At 36.0% G+C, this 25,120-nt stretch overlaps 1 protein-coding gene across 1 annotated transcript; it reads right to left on the bottom strand.

Annotated features, from left to right (window-relative positions):
- Positions 1 to 143: 143 nt before the first annotated feature.
- Positions 144 to 4,126, bottom strand: LOC104211267 (inorganic phosphate transporter 2-1, chloroplastic). Its single transcript, XM_009760299.2, has 3 exons — positions 3,091 to 4,126; positions 1,325 to 1,516; positions 144 to 1,189 (listed from the first exon to the last, which is right to left on the bottom strand). Exons 1-3 carry the CDS (start codon positions 3,835 to 3,837, stop codon positions 365 to 367), a joined length of 1,764 nt encoding a protein of 587 aa, XP_009758601.1. The 5' UTR covers positions 3,838 to 4,126; the 3' UTR covers positions 144 to 364.
- Positions 4,127 to 25,120: the final 20,994 nt, after the last annotated feature.

Here is a 25,120-nt window from a genome sequence, read left to right as displayed (position 1 = left end):
CTACCTGTGCCTTCAGTCTACAAGATCTTAACTTTAATTTCTTGTTAATTGAGCACTGAGATGTTGACCTACTGGTCCCAGGCATGTGAAGAACAGTTTCAAACTTTAATATCTAAGATCAACAACCTGATATGGAAGTAAAATACAAAGAAACAAAATCACATTTGCTTAAATCCAACACAAAAGTGCTAGGCAGAAACCAAAGCTTGTTCGTCTTCCTAACTGAATGGACTACTACTCTTGATCATGGATCCTCCACAAGGTTCAAAAATTGCATTTCTCAAATCACGACAGAAACGTTATCTGTGTGATTTTATAATTAATCCAAGAAGTTTGAGTGGTGGCGTTTTCTGTTAATTTACACTCAGAGTATGTATGATAAGAGCTTAGTGAATATCCATGTGTAGATAACTGCAAAGGTAGCACCAGCTGGAATTGTTACTAACCAGGAAGTCACAATCTCTTTCACTGTCTCTGCTCTTACACTGTTAAGTCCTCGGGCAAAACCGACACCCATGACTGCTCCCACCAGGGTATGCGTACCTGATATTGGTAGCCCCAGCTTGGACGCACACAAAACCACAGACGCGGCTGCAAATTCAGCTGCAAATCCTCTGGTGGGTGTTAATTCTGTAATCTTCTTTCCAATAGTTGCAATCACTCTGTATCCCCACATTGTTAGCCCTGCCACAATTCCAAAGCCTCCCCATGCTAGAACATCATTTGGAATTACAATATCGGCTCCGCTGAGCCCACCCTGTAGAATGGACAATGCTGCAGCCAATGGTCCTATTGCATTGGAGACATCATTTCCACCATGAGCAAATGACATGAAGCAGGCTGATAACACTTGCATGTAGCCAAACACACCATAAACTATTTTCAGTTGTGTTCCTTTTGGTCCTGCAATATCTGAAAGAAATCCAATGTTTTTAGTGTCGGTAGTTTCTGATTCTGGTTCTGGTTCTTTTGAACTGGACTTGGCAAGGAGGTGACCGAGTTGGCCCCGGATGATCCTGTCAACTACAAAAGCACCAATAGCGCCACAGGTTATAGCCTGGCCAAGAGCTAGATTTGAAATCTTGCTCAGAGGGAGAGCTACAAAAGAGATTCCCGTGACGCCAAGAAACACAGCAATTGGTGCAGCTGCTGCAGCCGCTTGTCCTGGGTTCCGAGCACTGTACACAAACTAAAAATAGTAAAAGACACCAGGATTAGGAATTGTAAGTTGCAACAGAAAAAGTCTTGGTCACAATAGCCTGAGGCGGAGTATGCATTTTTTTAATAAAGGAAAAAATTATGTGTATATATCAGAAGAACATACCCTCCGGATGCATTTGTACACAAGAAAGGACATTGCTGCACCCAGTAAAGGCGAGATCACCCATGAGGAAGTTACCCTTGCCAATGAACTCCAAAAGACTGCACCAGGTCCGCCATAAACAAGACCAAAACCAACCATAGATCCTACAATACAATGTGTAGTGGATACTGGCCAACCATAATATGATGCAACCTGAGCAAGAACACAAAGAGTTTACCAGAAAATTCATACGAGAGTACTTGGTGATTTGCTAAATGGACAGCAGTGCTTCTTCTGTCAAATGCGTGATTAGATAGATGCAGAGTGATATAGCGGAGATTCATCCGAACGAAATGTAAAGTATAGGCAGAGGTCCTAGCTAAGACTTATTAGCCATTTTTAGCATTAGAGCCTGAAAAGTTATTCAGTCGGGCACTTTAATGTTAGGGTAGTCTATGTATTCCCATGCAATTTGGAATGAAGTTCCACTGGTGTACTATCTAGAATTTATTATTTCAATAGCTTCTCAGAGTGTGGCTTCCGTGATGTGCAATTTATCAATCTAGAAAAGACACATGTGAAAACAACCATGACAGTTTACATGACTTTTAGGCTTTTCTAAGTTCAGTAATCTACAAAATAATTGGCACGGTTTGAAATGTCGTTTACTATTTGTCACTTTAGGCTAATGACCTAGATTGATAGTCAAAACACAAGACTTTGTTCAGTAATTACTTGTGCCATTCTCATAAGAATATAAAATAAAGTTATGTCAAGCACATATATTAAGTGTGTTCCTAGTTATAATATATGCAGATTATTCCAGGGGAGTAATATTCTTGACAATGTTTCCTTAGTTTACTATTGGACCAACGGCTAAACAATTGCTGGCCTAAGTTGTTCTTAGATTTGTCCAATTACAAGAAACTCAAGACGGCTTCTATAGGTCAGGTATTTCAGTGGGTTTTCAATGTTTGCTTGCGGAATCCTAGTTTTTAACTCCTTTTTGTCTCATTGAAAAATTCAGAAACTGAAACCTAGTATAGGACTGCCTTGTAGAAATCAAGAACATCCAAAATTACTAGAATCTCTCACAAGCTAAATTGATTAAATTGTTACTCCATTTCTTCCAATTTATGTCACTGATTCTGCTTTTAGTTTTAATAACAGTGGTGTTTAAGGCAGTTCGAGCACACTTCAATTAACTCCACCAGCACAAGTTTCGGATAATTCTGTCATCAAGGCCGAGGTAAATAGAAAGAAATCACCTACTAGTATTTTTGAATCTCTACTCGATTATAATTACTAGGCTGACTTCACTAATTACTAGGCTGACTTATGTCACTTATTCCATCTTATTCCATTCTCTGTTTAAGTTATATGTACTGACGATATAAAATGTATACACAATCACGTCACCTAAAGAGTAATTCAAGTAACTCTACTTTAAGTTCATGCATCGATAATCTATAATTCAATGCATCATCGGTGTATATAATTTAATACCTTCATCCTAAATTTTCCGACATTTTATATCTGGAGCTAGTTTTTGAAAATGAAAAGTAAAGGTAATTTTTATTTGCCCCTCCCCTTAGATTCCCCTTTGTTGGAATTATTGTTTCTTTGTTGACTCGAAACCATGACCCTGGCTTGTATGGGGAAGTGTTGACCATGTGAGTAACCCCTCTTGTGGAGCTAGTTTTCAACCACTACTTGAACAATAGGCAAGTAACGTGAACTATGGATACGTTGTGGAATAAAAAGGGAATGGTAGTATGTAAATGCACCTGCAACCATGTTCCAGCAGCAGCCAAAGAAGAAAGCAGACCAGCAAAGAGTAAAGTATCCTTTCCTTGGAAAACATTAGCCATAAGAATACCTTTCTGCATTGTATTAGTAACATGTGTTCCCATTAAGAGTGCCCCTGCAAACTCAAGAATCCCTGCTGTGATTACTGCTTGCCTCAGACTCAATGCCCCTGAACCAACTGATGTTCCCATTGCATTTGCCACATCATTCGCTCCAATATTCCAAGCCATGTAAAAACCAAACAAGATTGTTGCATAAGACAACATCTTGTATTTCAAGGCCAATCCTTGACCCAAAGACTTCATGAAAAATGGCAAAATCAGTGCAGCTAATGCAATGCATATTGATATAGCAGAAGCTGTGCTTGAAGATATGTGAAAAGCTTGTGCCATTCCAGGCAACTCATCATCTTCCTCAGAAGAAGAATTTGCATGTTCTTGGTCGGATTTGACTTCAAAGTTCTCACCTTTATCACCATCTGCTTCAGCAAATGATGATAAGGCAGCAAAAGGGTGTCTAAAGCTGGAATTTTTCAGTCTCAAAAATGAAAAGGTAGAGCTAATTTGGGGCTTGAGTACAAGAAAATCTTTCTTGGGAAATTGGGTTTCATTGGAAAATACACAAAGCCTTTGTCTTGGATAGAAAAGATAAGATTTTTGAGCTACTAACATGGCTTCTGATTTAGTAGTGTTTCTCATACTAGATAAATTGTAAGAAGAAGTCATGGCTTAAATGGAAGAAAAAATTTGAAGGGAAAAAAACAGTGAAGAGACAAAGGGAAGCAATTATTCAAGTAGATTCTTGGCCATGGAATGAAGAATAAGAGGAAGTAAAGAGAGGCTTAGTTGGTGGAGGAAGAATTGTGACAGAACAAAATGCATAGTCTCTTTTTTTTGTTCTGTTGGAATTTAATTTTCTCTTTTTGATCTATAGGTTTAGTGGTGGAAAAGCTAAGGGTGAGAATGGATTTGGGTGCTAGATTTTGTTGTATTTCTAATGAGTGGTTGCTATGGGTTCTCTCAACTGCAAGTTCATCTGCATGGCCACTTGTTTTCAAATACTAAAACGACATATAAATGAAACACATTTATAGGTATTGGATTGGATAAGGAATCTAAAACAAATTAATTTGACTTATGATAGTGAAAGAAATATTAAAATGATAGCGGGGGAGTTATTAACTTTTAAAAGTTGAACAGTTAGATAAAATAGAATTCTTCAAAATTGAAAAGTTATAATAGAATATTAAATTTAACTTATGTACAGTAATAGTGCAAAATAAAGATACATTATTTTTACATATTGTACCATATTATTTACTGCATGTTTCTGTTGTCAAATTAGGATAGCCATAGATAGTAATGGTGTTGATCTCCTTTAACATGAGTGTAAAAATTATATATTGTTAGTACACAGAAAAATCAAATTGATAAAATAATGCCCAAACATGTTGTAACATGTCATATAAGGCAGAACAGATGTGTAGTTTATCCACAGAAAAGAATCTCTAATTTTGATATCTTTCTGCTGCTTGTCATCCATTTAGCCTTATTACAAAACTGAACAAACCTAATAAGGTTTAGTTTTAGTTCAAGCAAATACCTTCTACAATATCTAACTTTTTGGTTTTCCACCCTGTGTTCGTATCCATATTGGGGTACGATTAAATCCGGATTCGCACAGGGAAGTTTCACATTGGGGGTAAAGTGTTTCATAACAGAGGCGACTCCATACCCAGGGATTCGAATCTAAAACCTCTGGTTAAAGATGAAAGAGTAGTTATCACTCCATCACAACCCTTGTTGGTACGTTGTTTTATTAGAGATACGTTGTTTACGCTATTTCATGTCACTAATGGTGTTACACAACAAGAAGTTAACTCAGCTTAAATTTCTCATTAGCGGTGATAATACTATGAAAATCCAAGCCTTTCATTTGGAATACCCTGTTTTCTATCTATTTATGTTTGTTATTCTGTTTCCTAACGTGGTTCATAATATTTTAAGTTTAATAAGTAAAAGAACAATATTGATCCAATTCACTCAACAAGATAACATATTAAAAATATTAATAAACTTTAAATTTAATCATCATCATCATACTATATTATAAGTATGAAAACTTTTAGGTAAAGTTGATTTACTAAAATGTCCACGAAAAATTGAATACCTATTTTATCCTCAATCAAATATATATTATATATACAATATATTTATACAAAAAAGTAAATACACATTATAGCAAATTTATGAAGCTACCGATATCTGTTCATATACAATGTATATGAACATGGAAACTGCAAACAATTATAGAATAACCTGGGTTATTGATGATAAGTCATATAAAAAGTCATTTTAACCTCTATATAATGAGGAAATAAAAGGCTAACAACTGCAATACCCCTTAGAAAAATAAATATATTACCTCATTCATAAAATAGTACATTAACCAAAATTCTCTTTGCTGTTATAGAAAATTAAATTTGGAGAATTTGAGGAGTTGCCTTGAATAATTAATGTACAAAATTCATTTAACTAATTCATTAAATGGACCATATTCATCTACTAAATGTAGATATATAATAAAAATCCGAGGACGTTTGGAGAGCTTATAACACAATGGTTTGGAGAATTTCTTTTCCACGTTACCTTTCAATCTCTCATTCAGTTCCCTTTAAGTTATAGCATAAAGTTTAAGTTACAATTGTCCAACTTAATTATCTTTCATCTCTCTATTTAAGATCGTTCTTCCCAAAATTCTTTTACATAATTAAATCTTCAGTTACACAAGAGAAGTTGCCTATAAAGAGAAGTTGAGATGGCATTGGCAACATAATTACTATCCATTGCATCACTATGAACTTCTTTTCTCAAATTCTCAGAAAGATTAATTGCATATGCAGCAATGATGCAGACTAAGCCTTGGATTAAGAAGCCGCATGAGCATATACACAAGACCTGGATCACTCACTCTTCGAATGTTAAGAATCTGATAATGACGTTTTGGTAACTATTAGATTCATTTTCTTATGTAAAATAATTACTCTTCAATTTTATGCTATGGTGGTTTGGTATCATACGTACTAGCTTTTTGGAACTACACCTCCAATTTTGCTGCTAGCTATTTAGAACTACTCCGATCCTACAATTTTGTAAAACAAGTGTTAATTCTCTTTATACTTTAATGTCTTTATATGTACTGTGCTTCTCGCGAATACTTAATTTTTTGGATCTTGAGTGTTCAAAGCTATTTTGGCAGTAACGTTATTACTTTTGAAAACTTAGTACAACTTATATTTATGTTAATATTAGGCTTTAAATCAACTTCATTTAGCGCTATTAGAGAACATTATAAATCCTACTTCAGTCATGTGGATAGAATTTTCATGGAATATGAAATAGTATCGTGGTAATTTTAGCATATTTGCCCACAACGTGTCAAAATATCTGCATATTCATTTCCATTTTGGGAAAAGAAAATTCTTTTAGAAATATTTGTAAAATTACTTTCATTTTTAAATCGTCTTTACATAATATATATGTTGCATAATTCAAAGTAAAGAGAAATTTTAATTGATCGTGTCATCGTTGAAAATTATAACAGAGATAGAGTTGGTCGGACAGTATGACCTTTAACCTCATCATAAGAGGTATTAAAGATGGAACAATACTAATTAGCTTTTTAAATATTAATATTTCAATCAAATATTTTTAAAATATGTATGCATTAATTTTAACAATTTCTAAATATGCATTATGTAAATTTAATATGGGATACACGTGCAACGCACGTGTACAGAAACTAGTAAAAATATAAAAAGAAGATAAATTTAGCTATAAAATTAAACTTGTAATCGGTAGCCAACTGGAAAAAAAAGCACTATAAAATTACTTTTGCTCAAGTAATACTCAATGGTTGTTTAATAGTGTGACAACTCTTCAAGATCATATCTAAAGGTTGTAATTTATTTATGTTCAAATCCAACTTAACATCTGTCAATTTCTTTGTTAGTTTCTTCCTATATTCTTTCAACAAAAAGAGTGCAGAAGGTATTGGCTTTCCATTAGCCACCAAAACCATTGTTTTCCAGCATGATGACAAGGTTTAAAACTCGAATCAAAAAAAAAAAAAAAAACGAGAGAGAGAGAGAGAGAGAGAGAGAGAGTTTTTGTTTTAGGAGAACTTAGTTTAAACTTTTCTCATGGAATCATTAACCTTTGTCATAATCTTGCCCATTTTCAAATTCTTGGATTGTTTGGATGACAAAGTCAAAGTAATAAAAAGCAAGAATGCAGCAGGTACGGTTGGAACAAGCTTTTAGAGCTTTGCATTCAAGGTATATTCTCTCGAAATTCCTTCAACCAACCAGTTTTGGAGAAAAATGTCTTCAAATATGAGTGTGGGCTGATGAGAAAACTTAACAAAGAAACATGAATACCACAAGAGAAATAGAGATATATGAGGAAGGAAACACCAGCAACCAGGAAATATTTTGGTGTTCAGAAGAGTGAAAAATTAGAGGATTTAACTTTGTTTAGGATTTTAGTAAGGAATAAACTACAGCCTTTAAAACATCTCCAAGGCTGCACCATGTTTTTCGCTCCAATGCAACACTAAATCTTGCACTATTATAGAACATGAATAGTGTTGCACCAGATTTGGTGCAACACTATTTATCACTCCAAATTTGGTTTATTATTATTTTATTCAATCTTTTTATTTTTTGGACTTTTAATTTATCATATATTGTGTATATAATTAATTTTTATATTAAGATCTTTATAATTTTAATTTTATATCCTATTTTTTGATATATTAATTTTGTATATATTATATTTATATAAAATTATAAGTTAATTTTATTATTATTACAATTGTATAAAAAGAGATATAACCATTATTTAAAAATAAAAAAATACAAATGTAAGATATCTAATGATGCGCATTTCGTACTTCATAATGCATTAATCGAGTATTTATGGGAGAATAGAGGCGAAAGTTAAATATTTATGTGGTACTTAAATTAAATTTGACTATGATGTAATATTTATTTAATTATCTTTTATCAATGATTTCACTTTTAGTTGATTTATCCTTTAAAATAATTTTGTAATAAATGATTATATAAGTGGTGAATGTGAATTATATATAATGAATATGGAAAAAAGAAAAAAAATAGTATTAGTTTGAAGGAAATAAAAAATGAAAAGTAAATAGAAGATAATAATATAATATAGAAGAGAGAGAAGATTTGGTGTAAAAAATGGTATAATGGTTGGAGTAAATTTGATGTTATACCATTTTGATGTGAAATTTGGTGTTAGGGTCGGAGATGACCTTTGATATGATTTTGATGAGTTGTTGTGATCTTAAGCAACCATTGAGCATTACTAGAGCAAAAGTTACTAGAGGAGATCTTAACCCTGCGTTTATTTTCTTTTTCTTGTGATCTTCAATTGATTCCACCACATTATTCCGTCAAATTAAAAATATTCTTGGTGAATACCTTTTGATTTGGTGAATAGTTTGAAGAACTACATACAATTAAAGACACATTTGCTGTTTGAATTCGAAATCTGAAATTTCTTAGTGCTTGTTTTATGGGTGGGTATGGTTAAATTTCTTTAAAATATTGGACAAAGTTATATGGAGTATAAAATTTGATGAAAATTGGAGGTACTATTTCCTTTTTCATGCTCTAAAGTTCTTATTTTTAGAGTCAAATGAGCCATTTCTCTTTTTGCTTTTTCTCTCCCTTTCTATTTCACTTTCTTTCCGTGTTTCATTTCTCTGAACATCTTCTTTGCAAACTTAGTAGGCCAAATTTGAAATTTCACTAAAATTTGAATTGAAGATAAGTTGTGTTTGGTTATAGTTTTTGCAACATATTTGAATGTCTTTTTTTTCAAAACCATGAAATATGATTTATACCCCATAACTTGTAAAAAATATCAAAATCACTCAATTTGATTATCCTACTTGAAATAAACAAACAAAATACTACTGTTTAAATGTTATCATATTATGCTTTACTGCAATACACTGAAGATGCAAAATCAATATCACATTTTCTAATTCTACTAACACACATAGAAGGTGCAAAAGCAGGCATAGCCACATATTTCTCATAACCATATAATCAAACTTCCAGTAGGCAGAATTCAAGTATCAAACTGATGGAGTCATTTTATAAATTTTAAAAATATAGGGTAAATTTGTAAAACTAAAAACTAGCAAATTCCCATTTTCAATTGAAAAAGTGGTGAGAACCAGTTTTTCAAATTTGAAAATAGATTTTCAAGTGAAAAAAAAATTGGTAAGAATGAGATAACCAAACATTATTTTCAAAAAAAAAAAAAAATTGAAAAAAAGGAAAGATTTTGTATGTCCAAACGGGCTCTTAGACAGCTGGAATGAACTAGCATTGCTGCATATATGAATTTCATACCTTTATGTAGGGGTATCAATGATTCGGTTCGGTCGGTTATTTTATAAATTTTGTACCAAACCTATTTTTCGGTTATTCATTATATATAACTAAAATTATACTTTTCGAGACCGTCCCAATTATATTGGTTTCTCTTCGGTATCCGTACGGTTCGGTTAATTTTCGGTATTTTTTTTAAAATGTCATGTAAAAATCAATAGTAGAAGTAGAATGCAATAATATACATACTTTTATAGGACTTAGCAAAACTCTCTAGACATTTTTACATTTTAAAGGGTGATGAATTAAGAAAATATGAAAGATGGCTAGAGTATAGATCCATCAACTACTCTACAATAGTGTAAAAGAAACTAAACAAATTAATATAAATCACATGAGTGGAAAGATATTAACCAAACCGGGACTGAAACTCAAGAATAAAGTCTATCGAAGATTAAATATTCAAAAAGATAAATTTTAATCATACGAAAGGAAATATAATCAATACATTGTAGTTTGCTGCTCATAATCGCTATAATGCCTTGTGTCTTGCTAGTGAATATGCTAGAAATAATTTATTTTCGTTGGGAATAACATAATAGGTTTGAGAACTATGATTTTGCATTTATTACTTGTTGGTTTGTAATTATTTTCATAATTCCAAAACCCGAGGAAAAATTTAATATTTTATTATTTTTAAACTTAATATATAAATATATTTTTTCACATGTAAATTTATTCGGTACGGTTCGGTATTTTTTCGGTTTATTTTTATAAAATAAAAAAATCTACCCTAATTATCGGTACGGTTATAGATTTATATAAAAATCTATCGTTTTATTAAAAGAAACCAAAAAATCGGTTCGATATGGTTCGGTCGGTTTAGTCGATTGATGATAGGCTATAATTACATGTTTTAGTTGATTATTACACTCTAATTTACTGCACTTTAGTTGAGTTTGCGCTTTAATCGCTAGTGTTTTGCACTAATTATATGTTTTATGCCTTGTAGGTGTAATTCCGAGCTATATAGATGTTATGGAATGAATTTAAGTGATTTTAAACTTTGAAGTCAGAGTAAAAGCTCAAGGAATTAAGCCAGGATCGTGTTCGGGGATCAAATTTGATAGTTGAGAACAAACGAAGACTCGATGAGGCATATTGCGCACTGTCTAGTAAAATGCACATAACTTTTGAATAAGAACTCCATTTTGGCTACATAATATATGGTTGGAAAGATAACTCAAAGGGCTACAACTCTCATGTTTTGTGTTTTTCCAAATTCCAAACGGAACAGGATAAAAAACCGCGGTTTCACCGCGACCGCGGCAGAACCGCGGCAGAGTGCAGACGCAGACAATTGAAGAATCAGACGCCATGTTTGGCCGCGGTTTGACCGCGACCGCGGTAGAACCGCGGAAGGAGGCGGAAATTTCAGGGACTAAAGTGCAAAACATGGGATTTTTAGCCCAAAACCCTATTTTTAAACACTAGACTCCGCCCAAGAGAGGATGTATTGATTTTTAGAGTATCTTGGCAAGAAAAACAATTGTGAGAGATCACCCAAAACATCTTTCTTCTTTTCTTTGATTTTGATTGCTAGTTTATGATGGATCTTATCTTAGTTTGTTTACCCATAGTTATGAGTAGCTAAATCTTTTGTCTAAGGTTTTGATGGAACCTATTGGGGGATGAACTTCTTGTTTATGTGAATACAAATTGCTAGTTTCAATCTTTATTTATTCAACTATGTTCTTGTTGTAGTTAATTGACAGGATCCTCAATTAGTTGTGCCTATTTAGTGTGCATAACTCGGGAGAGAGTGCATATTTAGGTTATTGTTGAATAACACCACTCCTAAAGTATAAGAGGAATCTATAACTGCGGGTTTAAAGGTGGGATTAGGGATAACAAAGCCTTGGGTGCAATCTTAAGTGAACTGTGTTAATTAAAGCTAGCTAGTGTATCTCGGGAGAGTGCAATAGTATATTACTGTGATTACTCGGGAGAGATTTATGGTAAGACGAGCGTTCATGATTGATAGAGAAGTGTTGGTACATTTGTATGAAGCATAAACAGAAGGGATTCCATCAATAGGGGAAATCTTTACCTTAGCTTTATCTCATCATTGTTTACAACCTTAGCATTTTTGTTTACAACCTGTTTAATTTACTTGCAATCTTAGTTACTAAAGAAACCATCAACTTGTGATTCAAACATTTGGGAAGCTGGTTCTGAAGAGTTTAGTGGATCTAAAGATTGTGATTGATAGGTTAACTCTCTGTGGGATTCGACTCCGGACTTGTAAACCGGATCATATTTGCAACGACCGCATTGTCCTTTTTATAAGGCATAGTTGGGCGTGATCAAATTTTGGCGCTGTTGCCGGGGAGTTAACAGAATTATCAATTACCATTGATAGAAATACCAAAATTCTTAGTATGGTCAGTTTTCTCTATACCCAACTTGTGAATATTTGTGTAATTAAGTTTTCTTACATTAGTCTATTTTTATTGTTTGGGTCTTGTTTATTTTTTTAGTTTTGAAAAATGGCATCATATAATAAAAATTGGTGGGATGGTAGTTGTTCATACTGTGATGACCCTTGTCTTTATTGTGGAGGACCACACTCGTGGCAAAATTGTTTAAATTTTCCCGGGGGTGGATTGTGCGCACAATCTCAAACCCATGAGTAGAGTATTCGTGATAAGTGTGGTTTTAAAAATGGTCATTGGTCCTTCCCTTCCCTAAGCCCCCGCTATGATGATTCTATTGTTTTTGATGAAAATGATAGGGCTAACGAATTGGAAGAAGTTGAGCATGGCCGAAAGGGAGAGTTCAAGCTCATGTTGGAGTGCTTACTTGAAGGAGGACACAAAGAACAAAGTGCCTTGGAGGAGCTTTTGGAAAATAGTCTCCAAAATTCCTTGGCACTTAATCAAAACCAAGAACTCTCAAATGCCCAAAATGAGAAAATAATGCTCATGTTGGAGACCATTCTTGAAAATGAGGAAGAATGTGAGCTAAAATTTGAAGAGTCAAGAATTGAACCTCCGCCAACCGACCCCATGAGTACCAATGATGCCGAGAAAAACATGGACTTAGAATCAACCGGTGTAAATAAAAATCTGGTTGAGAATGACTCTAGTCCGGGGGAAGAAGAGGATGTCAGAATAGAAAAATTGCAAAATGAAGGTTTGAAGTCACATTCCAAGCATTTTTCAACATTAGAATTGCGTAGTGATATAAAAATTGAACTACATGAGTCCGTGAGGGACTGCAAGGAGGAAAGGCAACAACCATACATTTTACAATTTGAGGAAACAAAAAATCAAAATGACATTCCTCACATGAGAGCCAAGAAATGCAAAATGAAGAATTTAAGGCTCGGCTCGATAATCAACTTACCACCCCCTATCGCTCGTGGTCACAAGCTTGATTCCAAGCTAGGTACACAGTTCATATCGTCCAAGTGGCGAGAAAAGTGGTAAAATTACTTGCGTCGTGCCGCGACTTTAAATCAAGCGTTTGTTGGGAGGCAACCCTATTTTATTTTATTTTTATTTATTATTGTATTATTCTTGTAGTGTAGATTTTTTATTTTTAGGAACATGGAACACAAAGTCATTGGAAGGATGTAACAAAAAACCATTGGTTGGAACTAAGTGTGAGGTACCCGCACGAAGGACCAAGATTGGGAGAAGTCTGAGTACCCCATGAGCTGCTAGTGCTTCGGCCTTTGGCCTACCAGGGAGTTTCTTTTACCCTCTTATTAGTATGGTGTGCATTGGGGACAATGCACAATTTTAAGTGTGGGGTGGGAGACTTGCCTTGATACTGTATTGTAGTGTACATAGACATGGAACATGTTCTAGTATTGTATATGTGTTGTTGCGTATAGTTGACTGTACTCACATTAGGAGTAACTGACTTGGCCCAACGACGGACGCTTGTCGACGGGTCTCTTGAGGGTCAAAGTCGGATCTAAAAAAACAAAGGTACAGGACTCTTCTTGAGGACGGACCACTTGGACAGTACTCTTGAGGGAAGTAGTCCATGTAGCTTCTTTTTATTTTATTTTATTGTTCTTTTCTAGGTAGTGTAGTAATTCCCCCTTGGTTTTTCTTTAAACCACGGTTCTTTTCCAAGGGTTTTATTTGAACCGGGTGTAGTTAGTTTTTTTTGGGAGTAGGAGCCATTGTGTTGTGTTTTGAAGTGAAGCAATATCTCTTGACTTTGTTATGCCTTGAGAATAGTGAGTACTTTGGTTGTGACGCTTAGGCTCAGTTTTTGACTCTTGTAGAAGTACCTTAAATTGTATTATCTTAACTTTGCTCAACTGCTTTGACTAGAGTGTCTTGATGAATCCAATCCTGAGTGAGTTATGTGCCATGCGTGTGTGAGGTTTGTTGTATTCTGTGCATTGCATTTGATGTCTAGAACTTGCCCTGTGTGTTTGCAAAGCGAAATAGTAGTTTGTTCAGTCTTGGAAGTGATATAGGCATTTCTTTGTTGAGCCAGATATCTATATTTTACCCACCTAATTGTTATATATCGTAGTTAACCCCTTTGAGCCTGTAATCCTGTTTCTTTGGCAACCACATTACAAGCCTTACCCAATTGCTTGAATTAACCATCTTTGTGAACCATTGTAACCTCTCATGAGCACTTGAATTGTTTATGAACTTTCTAAAAGTTAAAGTGTGGGGTGGTTGGTTTGGCTTTTGAGTGGAACCAATGAAATAAGGAGAAAGGTGCACTGATTTGAAAAGGCAAGAGCCACTTGAATTGAAAAAAAAGGAAAAGAAAAAAAAATATTCTTTGATAGTGGTGACTCTTGATATAATTGAGCTTAAATAATGTGGGAGTTGATGTATATTGATGTGAAGGTGGAGTTTGGTTTGACATAAGTATGGGGTTTGAATGTTAAATTATATGTATTAAAGTGCTTAGGGAGGTGTAGTCACTCTTATATCTAAATGTATCCTACCCGTCCCGTAAGCCTACATTACAACCAAATAAAGTCCTAATTGATCCTAGATTGAATGAGCTCGATTAGTGGAGTAGTACACTACGGGCAAGCTTATGGTGCATCTTTTGTGGCATATGAATATTATTTCTGAGAGTGAGTGAATTCTTTCTATCTTGGGTTCCTAAGTGTTCTTAAATTTTATTGTGTGAAACCACTTTTTTTTTGTTGTGTAAGGGCACTTGATTCATGAAGGAAAGATAATGTCAGTGACCTCTATATTAGAGTAAGTGGGTGAGTTGTGAATAATACGTGGTACTTGTGAGTCAAATCTTGAGGTGAAGATGCTACGCTTTTGTGCTTAGTCTATTTTAAATATTCTTGGTGTGATGAGTTAGGAAAATTGCTTTAAAAAGGTCGTGTCTATATAAAGTGTAGTTTGATTACTCGAGGACGAGCAATGGTTTAAGTGTGGGGTGTTGATGATTGGCTATAATTACGTGTTTTAGTTGATTATTACACTCTAATTTACTGCACTTTAGTTGAGTTTGCGCTTTAATCGCTAGTGTTTTGCACTAATTATATGTTTTATGCCTTGTAGGTGTGATTCCGAGCTATATAGATGTTATGGAATGAATTTAAGTGATTTTAAGCTTTGAAGTCAGAGTAAAAGCTCAAGGAATTAAGCCGGGATCGTGTTCGGGGGTCAAATTTGATAGTTGAGAACAAACGAAGACTCGATGAGGAATATTGCGCACTATCTAGTAAAATGCACATAAATATTTCATAAGAACTCCATTTTGGCTCCATAATATATGGTTGGAAAGATAACTCAAATGGCTACAACTTTCATGTTTGTATTTTTCCAAATTACAAACGGAACAAGATGAAAAACCACGGTTTCACCGCGACCGCGGCAGAGTGCAGACGCAGACAATTGAAGAATCAGAGGCCATGTTTGGCCGCGGTTTGACCGCGACCGCGGTAGAACCGCGGAAGGAGGCGGAAATTTCAGGGACTAAAGTGCAAAACATGGGATTTTTAGCCCAAACCCCTATTTTTAAACACTAGACTCCGCCCAAGAGAGGATGTATTGATTTTTAGAGTATCTTGGCAAGAAAAACAATTGTGAGAGATCACCCAAAACATCTTTCTTCTTTTCTTTGATTTTGATTGCTAGTTTATGATGGATCTTATCTTAGTTTGTTTACCCATAGTTATGAGTAGCTAAATCTTTTGTCTAAGGTTTTGATGGAACCTATTGGGGGATGAACTTCTTGTTTATGTGAATACAAATTGCTAGTTTCAATCTTTATTTATTCAACTATGTTCTTGTTGTAGTTAATTGACAGGATCCTCAATTAGCTGTGCCTATTTAGTGTGCATAACTCGGGAGAGAGTGCATATTTAGGTTATTGTTGAATAACACCACTCCTAAAGTATAAGAGGAATCTATAACTGCGGGTTTAAAGGCGGGATTAGGGATAACGAAGCCTTGGGTGCAATCTTAAGTGAACTGTGTTAATTAAAGCTAGCTAGTGTATCTCGGGAGAGTGCAATAGTATATTACTGTGATTACTCGGGAGAGATTTATGGTAAGACGAGCGTTCATGATTGATAGAGAAGTGTTGGTACATTTGTATGAAGCATAAACAGAAGGGATTCCATCAATAGGGGAAATCTTTACCTTAGCTTTATCTCATCATTGTTTACAACCTTAGCATTTTAGTTTACAACCTGTTTAATTTACTTGCAATCTTAGTTACTAAAGAAACCATCAACTTGTGATTCAAACATTTGGGAAGCTGGTTCTGAAGAGTTTAGTGGGTCTAAATATTGTGATTGATAGGTTAACTCTCTGTGGGATTCGACTCCGGACTTGTAAACCGGATCATATTTGCAACGACCGCATTGTCCTTTTTATAAGGCATAATTGGGCGTGATCATCGATTTTTAAGTATCCATTGACACCCCTACCTTCATGTTTCTTCAACCTTTTATTCTTTTGGATTACTTTTTTTTTCCAATTATCAAAAAACAGAAGCGTACATCAAAAATTGAGGGACAAAGGTTTAGAGAAAGAGTAAGACATGGAGATTTATACGTACGAATTAGCGATAGAAATGGGTGGAAGCAGGAGATGAATTGGGAAGGGGGATACATAGTGCATAAAAATAGATAAAGTACGCCAAATCAACAATAAATAGGGAATTGGGCTAAAAAGTGTCACAGATAGGCGTTCGAAGAATTCAGATTGGATATGAAAATTTCGATTTGAATTTTTGAATTGAAAATTACAATTCAAATTCAATCCAAATAAGATCAGATTGGCTAGAATTTTTCGAGTTCGATTTTGGATTACCGGATTGGATATTTCGAATTTTTAACTTTGAGCCGATAAGTAGATCATTCTTCGTTCTTCGTACAAAAAAAGAAATATCCAAAAAAGTACTCAAGTCAAATTTCTTATTAGTTCCTCATTCCCACCACAATCATCCACTTGAAGTATTCATGCAAGCAATAAAATCGTTAGTAAGAAATTGCAATAAAAGCATTAATAAGGCCCTACGACTTAACAAGTCAAACATACTAACACCATGCCAAATTAGATAGTAACTGTTGGATATTGGATTCGGGTATCGGGTTGCTCCATGAGGACTGGCCCAACCCATTTGGAAAAGAAAGAATTTTAGAAGAGATAGGATTTAAAATAACCTCTTTAAAGAGAGGTTACTACACGTTTAAGTGTAGTGGGACTCTTCAAAGAGGTTACTACATGTTTAAGTGTAGTGGGAGCAGTTTTCCCATAACTGTTATCTTCCCTCTCCATATAAACATACGCTTTCTTCTTTTCTAAAAGACAATAGAGATAAAAGTAAGAGTGAGATCAAAAATCTCTTCCCACTCAACACAAGAAGACATTTAGTTCGTGAAATTCTAACTTTGTTTCCAAGAGATTCAAAGTTCGACTTGGTGCAATTCTTTTGGTGGTGAGTTCAACAATTCTTCCGTTGCATTGGCAGGTACGCTAATGTTGTTCTCGCCCCGCGATTATTTTTATTACATTGATATCAGAGCAATGGTTGAATTGTTGCATCCCGTACTTTTATATTAGGATAAGTCCTAGTAACCCATATTAGCTCGAAGGGATTAAGACCATTCACGAGATTATAGAGGATTCATGACTAGATTATTATAAGACCACGTAAATTTAATAACCTTGATACCGTATACATTTGCTATGATATTTTGAGTGAAATATTTTTTAAAAATAGTTTGAAAAATATGATTTTATAGTAGTTATTAATATTCCTACTTTCGAATATGCTTTAAATTATACGCTTGATATGAGAAAGTTTATGAGATTTTTTTTATTGTAAAGATAAAAATTATTTTTTTCGTCATAAGAAAAGAAGCGTACGTAAATTTGTACCCTTTATATGAGATTAGAAAAATTATAAGTTGAAAATATATATGTATTTTTTACATGAATATTTTAATAAAATAGTAGTGTATTTATTGATTTTATATGGTACCACATGACCATAATAGTAAGTTATATAAAGTATGTTAAAAGCCAGTAGTATTTTAAGTAGTTTGAGATAATTCTTAATTATGCGGGTAATTGATAATTATTTAAAATATCTAAGATAAGACCATTATGTGGCAGATTTTGCCTTAGCAAAATTTGTGACTCATGCATTAATTGATATATGTGGCAAGATTTGAGAATTTGGCAAGTACAAGTGTTTGTCTTTCTCCTCTTGTATCTTGGTCGGTTCAAGATGGAAATAATTTAGAGTCACTTAGTTTTTTGTCCCACTTTGGCTTGCTGGAAAAAATGAAAAAAATAAATAAATTGGAAGGGTTGTTTGATTTTCTAACTAAAGGAAGAGAGTGGTACTTATCTTTCTTGTCTATCATTCCCTTTTTACGTTGATCAAACAGTGTAAAGTTTCAACAACCTTCTTTAACTTTTGCTAAATTGTGTGAAGGTAGTGGTGAAAGCATTGTAGCATCTGATAGTTTGAATACATGTATAAGATGCTAAGTAAGACACATAAATTCTAACATTATATTCTCCATACAATCAAATATGAAGCTTTGGCAAAAGTTAGTAACGTTTCCAACATTTTCAATACCAATCAGATGTGAAGTTTTATATACATTAGTAATATGATTTCTTGCAAATCCCTACACATTCCTACAAAAATACTACAACGTGACTTCTTGCAACCAAACAATTCCAACGAGAATTGCTACGACCTTAGCAACGTAAAATTTTGCGGATCTAAAGGAATATGGTACAACCTTTTTCAAGAATATCATACGGATTTTTCCTTACCCCAAGTATATTAAGATTATCCCTTCTTTCCTTTTTAACATGATCCATATGGCACAACAAAATGAATAAGCATGCAAGTTTCAGAAATGATTCTATTCTTAGAAGTACTAAGGTTGCATGTTCCTGATTCCCCATATGTCCTACTACCATATTGTCTATTCATGGGTCTCATAATATTCCAAGAGATCATATTAACTTACTTCATTATGCATTGTATTCATTTATACATGTGCATTTATCCATGACTCAGATGACATTATATACGCATATATATGGGATATGAAAAAAGGTTATGGTATTATATACGCACCACCACCTGATCAGGTGGTATACGATGATGATATTGCCCACAATGGCTGAAATGATATAATGGGATGCCCTCAGAGGCTTGATGTATGTACGTACAGACCTATGCATTACATGATATTTATACGCATATGCATGACACTATAAATTTTTCATGATTTACAGAGCTATCCAGACTTACAGATTGAGTCATTTACTCCATGTTTCTTCTATTTCTTTAATTAATATTGACTTACTGTTATGTTACAGTTCCGCCTTACATACTCGGTACATTATTCGTAATGACGTCCTTTTGTTGGGGACGCTGCATTCATGCCTGCAAGTATAGATAATCAGTTTGACGAGCTCTCATGGTAGACGAGGTTAGCATTCAGTGAAGGATTGGTAAGACTCCACGTCATTCGGAGTGCAGCCGAGTCTATGAGTCATCGTGTCAGAATTTTACTACAGATTATGGGTAGGCAGGTACCCTGTCCCATTGATGTCGAATAATCTTAGAGGTTTTGTAGACACAGAGGTTCATTTTGTATAGTATGTCAGAGGCCGTGACGGCTCATATGTATTCATGTTTTAAGAACGATAGTTATTGATACAGTATTCGCCTACTTACAGTTATGCACTATGAGTTGTTGCGATGTTACCCCACGATGGTCACAGAAAGAATGAGTTACATAATGGTTCGCTCGGGCCAGTACGGGACTGAATGCCAGCCACGCCTCCCTAGGTTTGGGGCGTGACATGAATGATCCAGTTATTCATGTAAATTGTCTTGAAATCGTTGTTTTATAAGTTTAGTTTGAGATTTTTTTTGTTGTTAGCTAATTTTTGACAAGTTTAAGAGAAAATTGTTTCTGTTTTTTTTTTTGCGTTTTGGCCATAATTTGTTAAACTGTTTTATCTAAAACTTATATAATCATGTTCTACTCGTTTTGAGCTTTCCGAAAATATATTATATGTGAAAAACAGATTAAAAACGAGTGAGATTTGATTTTTTGAAGATTGAAATATTTTGACTATTTTTCTGACGAAACTGCTTCTTTTTTCAGCATTTTAGCCATAACTTGTTATAAGTTTTTGCCTAAAACTTATATAATCATGTTCTACTCATTTTGGGCTTTCCGAAAATATAATATATGTGAAAAACGGATTAAAAATGAGTGAGATATGATTTTTTGAAAATTGATAAGTTTTGACTATTTTTGTTGAAAAACTGCTTCTGTTTTCATCATTTTTGAAATAACTTGTTAAATATTTTGCCTAAAACTTATATATTCATGACATACTCGTTTTGGGCTTTCCGAAAATATTTTTTATGTGAAACGGAATCTTCCAACTTTAAAAACCCTTTTATGATCATTTTTGTCTTCTACCCGAAATTTGTGACATACGTTGTTGCATTAAATAGTGATAACCATATTTCTGATTCCATGGTCCTATTTCAGATATGGCTGAACATGGACAAGTTCGAATTATTCCAAGTGGGAGTTCTCGAAGTCAAGGAAGGGGACAGCGTAGAAGGGTACGTCATCGCAGGACTTATTTCTATAATGATTCAGACTCGGATCCTGAAGTCATCAGGAATGTCCCAAGGGAGAGACAAAATAAGTTAAGGAATCGAAGGGCTGAACGAACGGAAAGAGAAAAGAAATTTAGGGAGTTTAATGAATTTAAAATGGGCCCTGATGTTTCTATTCCTGAACATGTACACCTTTTTCAGTTAAAAAGAGCTGAATTGGTTAATTACACAGAAATTACTAATTGAGAAGCATCACCTATTGTAGCGGACTCTCTTCGAGAGCCTTGGGGTGAAATTTTAACTGAGATTTATCATGATATTTGGCCTAGTGCACCTTTTAGCGTGTATGTGCAAGAGTTAGTGTTCGATTGATACATGTATGTCCGGTCAAATATGTGAATTATTATTATGTGATTTATCTTAATAAAATTTAAATTATGTTACTTGTATTACCGGTTACATACATTGTTTATCATATTTTTGTTTGTAATGGATTGAGACTTGAAATAAAGTACACACTAAGAAGTGATTTTAATATTAATTAAAATATTTAGATATAGATAATGAATGGAAATGTAGTGACCGTTCGATTCTATACTAAATGTAGAATTAATATTATAATTAATTTACTTGAGTGTGTAATCACATGCATAAATTAGCTGAAGTATATATTGATGAGTTAAACTTGTAGTATTGTCTCTAATAACAGACATGACATTGAAAAGTATCATTGCTGACTTGAACAAGGGTGACAAACTGAATGGCGAAAATTATGACATCTGGAGTCATAAGATGCGGTATTGTTTACCGTGAAAATGGTAACATAAATCAAATTTGTAAATAGGATTCTAAAAATACGTGATCTATTTTTATGCTAGTTGTTAGAGCAGTTGATGCTAAGAGTGTGGAGTTTAATGATGAAATGCAAGCTAAAATGAGGCAGTAATCAAACCGAAGGGCCTGCTGCCCGGATATAGGACTGGTTGATGGGGACCTCGGGGTCGATGTCCGGGTCGAGCTCGAGCTATCGGAGATAGCCGAGAATGGGATAACAGCTAAATTATGATCAAATAAAGCTCAATATGGCCAATACTAAGCGATAGAATGAAGAACAAGTAAGAAAGCGATAAATATTTAAGTGTCCTCGGGCCAGCGAGAACGAGCAAGTTAGAAAGAAAAGAGAGAGAGAGAGAGATATTATTGCACTTGTGGAGAAATGGAGCAACATCAGCCTTTTACAAAGTGGCTTGGATTCCCCTTATATAGGAGAGGGAATACCATATAGTACAAAGTGCATTGAATGTAAAGATACGGGGATGGGACAGCTAGGCATGGTACTAGTGTTTGTTGATTCTAGCTGCTCGCCTCGGGAATCCCCCATCCTTGGTACCTTCGTTGGGCCGCGGACAAATTCCCTATCCTCGAAATCTTTGCTGGGTCGTGGACGAACCTCGAGGGAGGGAGCTCGATCGTAATCCTACAGCCTCGAGACGCTGATATGACTTTCCGAATGTACCTTAACGGCGAGAAATAGATCCCCCTGATTTCACCGCATACAGATAGTCTCCGCGTTTCCTAGAATGAAGTAATAAGAAATGATATTGAACCATCGTCTCGAGGTCATTATTGTCGTGACATCAACCATCTAAGAGCATTAAATGCCATGCCCCAGAGAACCGTGCAAGGCCACTGTCAGATGCGGTAATCAAGACACCCACGAACTGCCATCAGCTCATCCCTTCTACTTCCCCAGCGATTCCTATAAATGTATCGGTTGCTAGATACTTCCCATTTTCACCCCACTCACAAGCCCGTGAGTCAGAATTTTGTATTTGACACTCTTTCTTCTTTTCACAAAAGGGTTTTTACCATTTTATATGGCTAGGACTTCTAGGACGGTTCCCCGACGGAACAATATTGCATCATCGTCCCGATTACCAAAGGAAGAAACCAGATCGATTCCCACTTTGGAACAATATACCCCACCCGATCTCGACACGTCAACGGATTTTGATGTCGAGACTACCTCATCTACGCTGGGCCGGTGTGAGCATGCGTCCCGATACATTAGTGTTGTGACCAATGTCAGCAAAGTGAGGGAGGACTACCGATGGAGCAAGGCAGTGGAGGTGGAGATTCCCGGTCCCGACGATAATATTACTGACTTCAAGGTTGGATTCCTTTATGTATACACTTACCCATTCACCCTGGGTCCTAATAAGTCCGTCGAGTCTCCTCCCTTGGAAATCGACCCGTTTATTCTTGACTTCTGCGACCGATACCAGGTGACACTTGGTCAGATCTACCCTTCATTTTGGAGGATAGTGTTGATGCTTCGACATTTCACCGAAGGGGTTGAAGGTGGGGTTTTTACCCTTATTCATCTGATCAAAATGTATAGCCCTCAACTGTATCGAAGCTTAATCAAGCTCTGCCATCGGTCCAAAAAATCTTTTTTCATGAGTGTTGACGAGGAGAAGGACCGAGGATAGATGAGTAGGTTTATCCGAGTGAGGACCTTGTATATCATCCCAACATGGAGAATTCCCTTTCCGGAGCGGAGGAACGGCCGACGTAAGTGATTTTCCCTTTAGCCACTTTTTTCAACTACTCTTTCGTTTGTCATAATAATCTCTTTGTGCTTTCTACAGCCGCTGCTTGGCATTTGGAGGTGGTCCCAGATTTGTCGGGATGGATCATGCGGTTAAGCGAGAAATTTCCGTACCGCGTTCGATCTTGGACCGTCCTGGCTAAGAAGCATTGGGGGCCAAGAATCACGGTGAGGTTCCTTTAACGTCTATGCTTCGTATTTTGTGTTTCCTTTTGAGCCCTTAGCGAAAGCGTATCGCAGTTATTGTGTTGGTGCAGGTCTTGGCGAGAATATGCACATGAGGCTGTCCCCTGATGGTGAAGCAGGGGCCTTGGAGCCTGGCACGAATAAGAAGAGGAAAAGCAGGGCAGCCGTTGCCCGTTCTGCGGCAACAAAAACTAGGTCACCCGAATGCCGAGCCATTGGTGGGACTACTGCTCTAACCTCGAGGTCGAATCCTGATATTGAAAGGGAGGACAATGATGGAAGCCCATTAAGGAGGAGAACAAGGTCCAGTGCAAGAGACTTGCAGGCGCCCCGGTCGAAAGCTGCTGAGTCCTAAACGGCTGGCTCCGGCCAGGCTCGTGGGCCGGGGGTCCTTGAAGAGGATGTTGATATATCTTCGAATCGTACAACTGGATTTGGTGTAGCTTCTGCTAGGAGGATCGTTGGCGTTGATCCTGAGGGATCGGAGCTCGGGGCCTTCCATGAATGTGGGTTTCCACTTGGAGAAATTGGTGAACCGAACGACTTTATTTCAAACTTTCCAGTTTAATCAGGGGAACTAAGGGCGCCCAAGGGATAATCGGCGCCACAGCTGGGACTCATCCCAAAGGGGGAGACTTTATTGCCAACATTTTCGATGGCGTAATTGACAGAGTTGATCTCGATATTTCTGGCGCCGTTAAAGCAGCAGAGAAGTCCATGCAGCAGGTGATAGTCATTCCTCATGTATTTGTTTCATTCTCAGGCGTCATTCGTCATCTCTCTAACTTTTCTATTGTGCCGTAGTCTAAGGAGATGTATGACCATACCATCCTTCGGCTCCGCGGGGAACTTTCTTGTCATGAAAAGGAGCGTAAGAAAATTGCTTCGAAGTTACAGGATTCAGAGGCTTGTTCTTCCCGGGGAGATAACGAGTTGGGAGAGCTTCGGGTCACTTTGGAAACGGCGCTCCGGGAGAAGGCCAATCTTGCTGCTCATACCTGACCTTTTACCCCGTATTCAGATACGTTTTGGATTCATATATTCATTGATTGCCCTTGATAAGGGCGAAGACAATAGTGATGAGGAGTAGTCTCTGAGTCCTTTTGTATGCCTTTCTTTTTGCTTCGTATGCTTTTCCCTCCCCTGGGAAACGGATAGTGTAAAGACATTTTTTCCTTTTTGTCAATGTATAAAAGGAGCTTTCATTCTGTCAGCCCTTCTCTTTGCTTTTTTCTTTTGCGTTCCAGCGTCGGCCCTTCGGGGCCTTTTCTTTGGACAAACCGTGGCCCCGAGACTGGACACGTCCTGAGGTTAAATCGATAGCTCCTCCAAACCAATTTTATGACGTCGGGGATCTCCCGAGGTCTCGCAGTTTTATGAGTCATGTGAGAGCCGGGGTGATTCTGCCAGTACACTCCCCTAGGAGAGGGTGACGTTAACACGGGCAGAATTAATTGGACCTCTTGGGCAAGCGAGCAGTTGTCGCTTTGCCTCTATATATTTTCTCATCTGCCTCTTAAGCGGCGATTTTGTAGTTCTTGATAAGCCTATCTCCTTTGCAGAGCCTGGCGCTTTGTGCTAGTCCTCCCGCTTCCCTGTTTCAGAAAATATTTTGCCTGGATCCTCATCTTCTTCCCCCTATTTTGCC

Source organism: Nicotiana sylvestris, chromosome 10, assembly GCF_000393655.2.
Source record: "Nicotiana sylvestris chromosome 10, ASM39365v2, whole genome shotgun sequence".
Classification (NCBI taxonomy): Eukaryota; Viridiplantae; Streptophyta; class Magnoliopsida; order Solanales; family Solanaceae; genus Nicotiana; species Nicotiana sylvestris.
The sequence above is the reverse complement of the archived record's forward strand: the minus strand, read 5'-3'. Positions and strand labels throughout refer to the sequence as shown.

Bases quoted from the DNA above. Each gene is read 5' to 3' on its own strand.
- LOC104211267 (XM_009760299.2), bottom strand. From the start codon at position 3,837: ATGACTTCTTCTTACAATTTATCTAGTATGAGAAACACTACTAAATCA. The intron at 1,517-3,090 runs GTGCATTTACAT...GTTCTTGCTCAG, and splicing joins CTGCTGGAACATGGTTGCAG to GTTGCATCATATTATGGTTG. The intron at 1,190-1,324 runs GTATGTTCTTCT...TACTATTTTTAG, and splicing joins TGTACAAATGCATCCGGAGG to TTTGTGTACAGTGCTCGGAA.